The 10,395-nt window shown below is 35.9% G+C and overlaps 1 protein-coding gene across 1 annotated transcript; it reads left to right on the top strand.

Moving 5' to 3' along the window:
- The first annotated feature begins 447 nt into the window (after positions 1 to 447).
- CUC3 (NAC (No Apical Meristem) domain transcriptional regulator superfamily protein) lies at positions 448 to 3,392 on the top strand. Its single transcript, XM_021969657.2, has 3 exons — positions 448 to 1,034; positions 1,527 to 1,807; positions 2,370 to 3,392. The coding sequence occupies exons 1-3, from the start codon at positions 830 to 832 to the stop codon at positions 3,189 to 3,191; spliced, it is 1,308 nt and encodes a 435-aa protein (XP_021825349.1). The 5' UTR covers positions 448 to 829; the 3' UTR covers positions 3,192 to 3,392.
- The last annotated feature ends 7,003 nt before the right edge of the window (positions 3,393 to 10,395 follow it).

Raw genomic sequence — 10,395 nt, 5'->3', positions numbered from 1 at the left:
TTGAACATGTTATGTGTAAATGTTCTACCACCTGGATTGCTCAAAGGAGTATGCGAATATTTTGTATCAAAGTATTACTTTTGCCTTTTTTGGTGATGTTATTATTATGATCTGTTTGTGTTAAAAGTTAAAAGTTGAGCAAACAGATATATATATATATATATACATATATATCGCGTCACTGTTGATACGCTAAGCTAGGGTAGGCTAGGGTAGGCTAGAGAGCAGAGACTAGGGTTCCCTAGTGTTGTTGTATCTGAGCCTGCCCGACTGTATTTGGATCTAAAGAAAGATTATACATGCCTACACCCGCACGCATAAATCTCTGCTATCAACTTTTCCATTAATTACTAGTTTACCTCTCCTCCATCTCCTCGGGCCTCTCCCTCTCACCCCCTCTCATCACTCCACAGTCATCACCACAAAACAACAACAATCTCTCAAATTTAATTTGATTTTTTTAATCAGCCTGTTTGGAATTGGAACCCTTTCAGGTGGGCTTCAAGTCCTTCCAACGGGCTCCACCACATACCCTTCCATTTTTTTATGATCGTCCATTTCCAAACCCCAAAACCTCTCTCTCTCTCTCCTCAATTCATTCACTATCCTTTCTTTCTCCTTCGGTTTCAGTGCTCCTCCTCCAAATCCAAGATAAACCCCTTAACCCCTCCTCTATATATATTATACATCACACTTTACGCATTACAACCACAACTTTCGCTAAGCTTCTTGAGTGCTTTAGACTTGAGAGCACCCAAAACCCAACTTTGTTTTTTCTCTACCTTAACTTGGTTGTTTTTGTCTGAAAAATCAAAATCAAAAGTAAGTAATGTTGGGAATGGAAGACGCAGTTATGAGTGAGCTGATTGGGGAAGACATAAACGAGCAGGGTTTGCCGCCAGGGTTTAGGTTCCACCCAACTGACGAGGAGCTCATAACCTTCTATCTGGCTTCCAAGGTCTACAACGGCTCTTTCTGCGGCGTCGACATTGCTGAGGTTGACCTCAACAGATGCGAGCCCTGGGAGCTTCCAGGCATGATATTCTCTCCTCCTACCCTTCTCATTAATTAACATATTCATGTCATTAAATTAATTAATTATGATTTATAACTTAAGAGCTATGAAGCTCTATCATTTTCATGGTCCCCTTGCTGCAGTCATAGTCATATTTCTCTCATAATTAATTGCATGGCTCAAAGCTTTTGCTTGATGATAAAAATGTCGTCTCAGATTTGTTAGGTACACTTTACATTTATTTAGCAAACTTAAGAAAATAAATAATAAATGAATGTCTGTTAAGACACACAATCATTTCTCCCATCTCTCTTTCTGACCAAGAGTAAATGCATTCCTTCCATATATCTGACTCTCTCTCACCAAACCCATATATTTCTTAACCAGAAAATCTAGGGCACCTCAACATCTGACAATTTTTTTCATTCATTAAATGAGTGTACTGTACTGACAAATCTAGCCGTTGATGTATATGTGATGATTTAAGTGATGATGATGATGAATGGTGCAGATGTGGCAAAGATGGGGGAGAGAGAGTGGTACTTCTTCAGCTTGAGGGACAGGAAGTACCCAACAGGGTTAAGAACCAACAGAGCCACCGGAGCTGGTTACTGGAAAGCCACTGGCAAAGATAGACAGGTTTACAGCGCATCCACTGGAGCCTTGCTTGGCATGAAGAAGACTCTTGTTTTCTACAAAGGCCGAGCTCCCCGCGGCCACAAGACCAAGTGGGTCATGCACGAGTACCGCCTCCACGGCCACCTCTCCTCCTACGGCGGCCACGCCTGCAAGGTCATTTTAATCATTTCATTTCCAGTTTTTCTAGCGGTGAGCATTACCACCACGCGCCGCTAGATGAGTGTGATTTAATCTACTTGCACACACACACCCTTGGCTATTAATGCGGTTGTAACGCTCACCACCAATTAACAATGGTGAACAAAAATAGAGAAAGAAAAAAGGGTATTAGGGTAGACCCCAGCACAACCCTACCTCCACACGTGCACACACCCTTTAATATACGTACGTGGGAATCCAATCAACCTATCTACCTAGCTTTTGGAATTTTACCTGCTGCAACTGCTAAATTTCACCCTCTCTTTTGTCACTTTCTGGGGTTGACTTTTCTTGTATAGTCAGTATTATTCAGTATGCCGACTAGACCATTTTCACTTTGATTTTTAACCTTTGGATCTTCTTTTTTAATTCATGTCATCATCTGATTGATTTAACAATCCCTACCCTACCTATCTAGGTCAGTAGATCATGTGCTTCAAAAATATTTGATTTTATATACTATAATTAGAACCCTAATTCCTCACAAGTATTTTGTTTACTAAATTGAATTATGCAGGATGAATGGGTGATATGCAGAATAAATCACAAAACAGGGGACAAAAAAAACCCACTACAACTTGATCGAGTAGAAGTTGAAGCTGCTTCATCCAATTGCAATTGCCTGCCTCCATTGCTGGAATCTCCAACAGCAGTAAAACCTACATTCTTGCAACAAGGACAATGTCCTCATCAATCTCACAACCCAATGCAAATGCAATCTCCTCCTCCTCTTCCTCCTTTTCTGTTTCAGCACCAAGAAAATGACCTCAAAAGCCTCATCAACCCAGTTGTCTCCCAACCCCACCTCTTTTCCTCCTTCCCAATAAATGCCTTCCAAACCCAACCCTCCTTTTCACCAACCAACAACAACAACTCAGCATCATTAACAAATGAAAAAAACCCATCACCTTTGCAATCCCTCCTCTTCAAATCCCTCTTCTCTTCCCATGACCAAGATTGCAATAATACTATTCCCAAACAGTGCAAGACAGAGCCCAACTACTTTTCCCATTTTCAAACACCAGCTATTAATAATAATTATAATAATAATTGTGACTTGAACTTGTTGAACTTGATGGAAAAGAATCATCATCATCAGCCAAACACCCCCTGCCATCAATACAATAATCATCCAAATGATCCTTTGCTTTTTGATTGTTTGGATTATAGTGTGTTGGGCTTCTCAGATGCCGCCGGTACTGCTACAACTGTTCATGAGCATGACACGTGTCCTTCAACTGCTTTCAACAGGGCCGGCTTTCAGACCGTGCTAGACCTTCCTCCCATCAAAGTAACCGGAGAATCTTGGCCTTTGGATTACATCATGGATGCTAAGTAACATGTTCCAGTTCCATCTACTTTTGACCTTTATCTTTACTACGTATAGTGTGCTCCTTCGACTCGACTCCATCTATAGCTATTGTGTATGTATGTGATGTAGCTAGCTAGCTGTACTTGTAGTTTTCAATCAAATCTATGTATTAACTGTTGAATATTTCTAGTACCCTAATTAATAGAATAATTAACTAACTTTAATTATCAATGGGGAGCTAATTAACTGGAGTTATTCAAAACCCTGTAGAGAGAGGTGGAGAATGGGCAGAGAGGGCAAGTTCTGTTCTGTTCTGTTCTGTTTGATGTGACGATGCCATGAATGGAATGGGATTGAATATCTTTATGTATGATTGGTATTGAGTCCCTTTTGCTTTGAACTTTGAATGCATGCTCTCCTTCTCTCTCTCTCAGTCACTCAGTGGCATAGGAAGGTTTTTGTCTCTTTCCTTGTTAAGGGTGGGAGACAAAGGAAGCTGCATATATATGCGAATTAAGCAGAGCATTATATGCGCTCAAGTCATGGATTGTTGATTAAGGAAACATCATTCACATGTTTTAGTTGCACACCGAATGTTTGACAATTGACAAATGGGTATGTTGAAGGCATACATGGATCATGGATCCAAGATTCCAAGCATGTGAATCACGGATCACATATTACTCTGACATGTGATATAGGGGCAACCATCTTTTTTTTTTGGGTCGAAAGCAAGGCAACCATCAAACTTAATAATTGTATCACCACAATTTACCAAAAAAGCAAAAAGATATTTGTTTATGCAAAAATTTGGGAAGACAAAGTATTGTCTCGGCTTACATATTGAGTATAGTGCTAGTGGAATTTTGGTACATCAATTAACTTATACTGAAAAAGTATTGAAGCAATTTGGCATAGATAAGGCTCATCCACTTAGCACTACAATAGTCATCGACACACTAGATTTTTCCTAACAAGGTTTTAACGAGGCAACATAATCACGTCCAACATTGTATCAAGTCCCAAATGAAGTTGTACTTTTTTTCCTTTGCCTAGTTTTTTTTTTTCACTAGATTTTTCCTATCAAGGTTTTAATGAGGTAACCAATCAAGGGACTAGTGGACATCTAAGGGGGAGTATTGTAAATACGTGGATGGCCCAAAATTATTAGGATGAAGACTTTTGTGTATTGTAGGTGAAAGTGAAAAGACTAGAGTTAAGATAAAGTGTAGAAAATGTTTACTACAGTCGGCGAATTGCTTATCAAATTCATTGCGGTAGTTGTAAATTTTGCCTATAGAAGGAATCCTCATCTGATGAAGCTAGAGACACCAATCTGAATAGAAAAAGTGAGTGAGAAATCTGAGAAAATTCTATCAATATAATACCAGAAAAGCAAATACAATCTCACCCTAATAGTTAATGGTAGGTTGATGTTCTATCTATTTTATAACAAACATGACATTTTCATATAAGAAACAATTTTAACTTCAAAGTTGCAACACGTGTTGTACCCAAAAAAAAAAGCAGCAGTAACATGGCGTCTGAAACCATGATTATTTTATGGAAACGTAAATCCGTGTGGAAAAAGGTTTATATGAACTTGTTGATTCTGGGGATGGGGATGTGGATTTGCTACCAAACTCCAAAGAGCAACCTCTGAGTCAATGCAGAAGTGGAACAATTCCAAATCTGGGTCCCATGTGCCTAACTTAGACACAACGTGGCATATATTCAACGCCCATTTGTTTAGTAATTGGTTTCAAGTTTGAACACAAATACAGAGACTACAGAACTCTACTGGAATTAGATTCAAGACAGAGCACACACACATGCAAGCATATGTGTGGAGTGCGGTGGTGGAGGGACAAGTACTCCTCTCAATCTCACGAGTCACCACGTTGCATTGCATGTAAATTTTCAGCTAATGGTCACCCATTACAAACTCAGAACCATTATGCCCTTTGAAAGGTAGATCCCTTCTTAATCTTCTTTCCTCTTTGATATATAATAATCTTTTTTTTTTCTTTTTTTATTTGGTCTTTCATAAAATTGATATTTTATAATGATGCATTGCTTCAGATTTATTGCAATTAAAATTTGTTTTGTTTTGTTTTCTTATGCTAAAAAGGCTCCCTACAACCTCTGCATACCTAACCCTCTTTCCTTTTTCTTTTAATTCGTCTCTTTGTTGACTACCCTATTATAAAATTTGTGATGCAAATCATCTTAATCTAATACTGACAAGTAGAGAAAATATTACCTTCTCTTGGACAAATGGTTGAGAAGAAATTCAGATATCTCTTTTTTTAACATTAACATTGACAGGAAGGAGGATTTCACATATTACCTTTTATTATTAAGGGATTTATTAAATAATTTTATTTGAGGGATATCTTTTAGGGTCTTCTACAAAAAAAATTTGAACAATTCAAACCGTCTATTTTTCAAATCTTTAAAAAATCATGCAAATTGAAAATCATTAAGGCATCTAATTGGGATCAATAAAATAGACTAACATGGTGCTTCAAGAAAATGCTATAATAACAACCATCTAATTGAGTGCTCATATGGTTTTGAATTCAAGTATTTTTTTGCATATATAATCTTTGACAGAATATCTAAAAACTATAACATGAGACATTCTCCAATCAATTGGAGACAAATACCACTAGACTAAAGGCTAGTTATGAGAAAACTATATATGTAACAAGATATACATTCTTTCTAACAATATGTAACATAAATTTAAGAATTTGATTTTAATAATAAATGAACTTTTCTTTAAAATGTACTTTTCTTTGTTTATCAATAAGTCGTTTATTCTTTAAAAAAATGTAATTTAAAAATTAAAAGATGAGGGAGCTTTCATTTTTATTTTTAGTACAAACGATTAAGGGAGGGGGGTTTACACAAATATTCATCCTGTGCTTCAAGGTTTCAAACCTCTACTTATATGGATGGAGGTGAAAGAGTTCAACTAACTGAGTTACACCCCAATGACTATAGAGCTTCTTAAATAGGCATCCTTATATATATATATATATATGTAAGGACATCTATATATGTGATCAACTCTACAAAAATTTACCAAATTTACTTACTATTTAGTTATCTAATTGCGAATAAATAGATAGAGGAATACAATATTTCTAATAAACATTAAAACAATTTCCAACAAAACAAAGTGAACACTAAGGCAATCATGATCATATCAAATGGCAAACTTTTTTTTTTTGTTTGAGCTAGCTAACTTTTGCAAGAATGACACTTTAAAATCTATAACATGAACAATTTGGGCTGTCCCGTGTAGTATTTATTGTGCGAAAACACTACAAGACTTTATCATTGATGGACTACGCAACTATCACACACAAGCCACACAAAGATAAAGCACACACAAACTGAAAAGTAAACAAGCACACAAAGAACACAAGAATTTATAAAGGTTCAACATTGTGTCTATGTCCTCTTGGTGATCCCCAAGAAATTTACTAGTATGAAAGAACCCCATTAGTTACAATGGAGAACTCCCTTTGCTCTCTCACAAACCCTAGCTCTCTTTTCTCTCACCCTTGACTCAAACCCAATTTGATGCCTTAGCTTTCTCACGTTATCAAAACCTAGCGCTAAAGTCCCTATTTATATGTCATAGGGCTTTAGTACAATTATACAAGGAATAGAAAACTTAAAGGACCCTAAAACTAGGAGAAAATATGTCCAGATACGACATGGATACGCGCTAGATTCGCGTGTCTCGCTCAAACGCATGATTTCCCTCAAGTCTGAGTTCTGCCGCTCGAGCAGGTGCTCGAGTGCCTGCGCTTGGACGAAAAACTTCCCTCTACCGCTCGAGCACCAAAACCCAATCAACACATCTGCAACTCGTTTGACTGCCCATTTCCATCAATCCTTCCCCATCTTTAAAGTAAGCCAACATCAACAGTACTTCGGAGGCCATTGGTAATATTAGATTTCCAAGGCACAACATTTAGGTTTGTTACAAAATATTAGGAATTTTTAACAATATTCACTGATAAGTCCATAAATTTACACATTTATGTACTCTTTATACTTAGTTTTCGTAGGAGAATTTGATTTAAAAAGGACTTCTTACTTTATTTTGTCAATTTTCAGCTTTCCATAGCAAGTAATTTGTTTTCAACGGAAATATGACTTTTTGGTGGAGTTTTAGTACAATACTAGTTGGAGATGAAAGCTAAGATCTTGAAGATGATTGTGGAATTTTTCTAGAATTTTCGGAGCAGCCAATGAGAGCAGTCTTTGAAGTTAAGTCAGCATAAGATGCAATCCCTTCAAAACTGTGCTGCTGTGGAAGAATGATTATTTGAAGACTTTCCTGATTTTTCCTCAAGGCGTACGATATATGGCTAGAAAGATAAGACAAAAATCTACAATTTACATATTTTTCCCTAATTTTCTTGGTGGAGGAACAACCCCAAACGTGCGTGCAAAGTAACTGACGTGTTATCCCAGTCCAAGAGGAAGAGGAGTCAATTACTTACCCATTTTGGATTTATGTTTTAATTAGGTTTAGTCAATTACTTACCCATTTTGGATTTATGTTTTAATTAGGTTTTCTTTATTTTTGGCCTGCTATAAAAGCCTAGTTAGGGTAGGAACAGACGTGTGGTGTTTTATTTAAGCATGAGAAACAACTCCTTTGAGGGTTACACACGCAAAGTCTAGGAGAAATTGGAGACGTCAGAAGAGTACCGCAATTGACTAAGTTTTATTGTTTCTTCCTTATGTTTTTGTTTATGTCGAATTCTATGATTATGTGTAACTAATTTTCTTTTGCCCTATGTAGACCTAGTATGATAATCTAGTTTTCTTATTTTACTTATTTATTGATTGCTGTTTGATGTTGGATTCTTAATCACTGTGCTTAATAACTTGGTTGATTACCTTGATGCTTGATCACCATCTAGACTTTTAATTGAGTTAATCGGATGCAAATTAGAGTAAATACCATACTTAATTTGAGGCTTGCTTCTTGTGATTAGGATTTTTAATTCGTCTAGGGTAAATACCATACTCCTAGGGTTTACATGCTTGTTGGAGGTTTTCACTGATCTTAATGAGTTTCTATGTGTTGATATTTGACCTAAATACCATAGGCAAATTGCATGTTAGCCTAAATACCATAGGTAATTCATGAAAAATGAAAACTAAGTTGCGACATCAAATGGTTAGTTAATAGGTAAGTGAACAAGAGGCTAGATTGGATTACTAGTGGTGAATTCATTGTCCTAGTGCTTCTATCAATTTGAATTTCTCATTCTTGTGTTTCATGACTTTCTACTTGTTTTGTCTTTTAATTTCGTTGGTAATTAAATCATTTTTTCACAAACCCTTTTGTGTTTACGTGAGTATGCTACGTGTTTAATTTCTTGTTTAGACTAATCAAGTCTTAATAATTAGTTTTGATCAAACCTCTCTCACTGGCCACAATGCTTTCTACACATTGTTCAAATTGTTCAGTGTATTGGGTTGAAAGAACATCCCATGTGCTCCTTAAGTCTGTTGATGGCATCCGAGCAAGTTGGGTTTGAAAAGGCTGATATGATTGCAATCTCAGCCAATATGGCAGCAGAATCAAAAGCAGTGCATGCCAAATCAAAGTCACAAAGTATTGTAAGATTGCGGTTGCTAAAGTCATGCACCCGAGACAAAGGAACTACAGATTGCTGATAGAAATTGGTTGAGCAGCAATAAAATCTACTTGAAGCTTCATAGCTTGATGATATGCTAATAGTATAGCATATGAGACGTTTTGTTTCAATCTTTTTAGCTTTTCAATACTTTTATAAAGTCTGGTGTAAATTAGCAAGACTTTTGGTAGTAAGAATTAGCTTTAAAAGTATTGAAAAGTCATTTATTTAACAAAGTTTTAAAAAGTCATTAACATTTTGGATACCTCAAAACTTTTAAATACTCTTTAAAACTCACAATTGAATACAACTAAACTTTTAAAGACTATTTAAAAGTCACAATTGAATACCTTCAGACTTGTAAACTCATTAAAAGTCATTAAAAGTTAGAATTGGATACACCCCCCTTAGAGTAGTTAAAGTATTTTGTGAAGTAAATTAATTAGGTTAGACTAATTGGAAGTTGAACTCAATCCTCGTGGGAATGACCTCATATTTGCCATATTATATTACGATTGATCTTGTGCACTTGCGAGTATAATTTGTGTTTAGACTAATCTTTATAATCTCCATTTTTCAAGTTATCTAAAATTCACAACATTCACCACTCTCATTTGCAATTTTTTGAATTCATTAAGAGGAAAGGGAGGACAAAATTGAACTCGTGACATTTATTGGCGTAAGGGCAAATGATTCTACTAGTTTGAGTCCAGATGGAAAACACTCCTAAGAGTGAAATTTAAAATTAAAAAAACAAATAAACGTGTACTCAACACACCTTATCATATTCGCAAAACACCCTTACATAAATAAAATATTTATTTCATTTGTAGTAATTTTGAAAGAGAGTAAAATTGTCGTTAAATGTCTTTCTACCTTAAATAAAGCCTTGTTTTTAGATTAGGTATGGATTTTTTTTTAATACAAACGATAGTTCAAGCCCGACCCACACGGCTGGGCGACGGCACAGGTCCCCCAAAAAATTGTGGCTTCTTACACACCTCCAGTCCAATAAGTATACTAGCAAAAAAAAAAAGGCCTTTATATGTGAAACTAATGCTTTTTTGGCTTTATTTTGAACTTTTTTGGGCATTTTTCTTTATTTTTCATATAATGGGCCTTTTTTTTATTTTATACTTAAACTAACTTACTTACCATCTATGTTTGAAACTTTTTATTATATTTTTTGTTCAAAATGAGGTAAGTGTTAAACAAAAAAGGCCTCATTTTCATTTTTGCCCAGAGCCTCTAATATCAATGAACCAACATACCACGCGCGTGGTCTCAGATGAACGAGAAGAAAATTTTGTTTGTAGTAATCTCTCTTCTCGTTCCTCTCAAACCACGCTCGTACCTCCATAAAAAAATCTTCTCGAGCTCCTCTTGGACTCCTCAATCTTTTTCTTTGATCTCTCAACCAAAAATTCACCACTTATTTTTTTTGTGATCTTGGTATATGTAAGTTCTCTAAAGGTAATCTGATTTCTATCCTTTAAATTTTTTTTATTTTTTTTTACTGTTCTTGCAATTACATACCAGACATTTTGTTTGTGAAG

Source organism: Prunus avium, chromosome 5 (assembly GCF_965620075.1).
Source record: "Prunus avium chromosome 5, drPruAviu1.hap1.1, whole genome shotgun sequence".
Classification (NCBI taxonomy): domain Eukaryota; kingdom Viridiplantae; phylum Streptophyta; class Magnoliopsida; order Rosales; family Rosaceae; genus Prunus; species Prunus avium.
The sequence above is the reverse complement of the archived record's forward strand: the minus strand, read 5'-3'. Positions and strand labels throughout refer to the sequence as shown.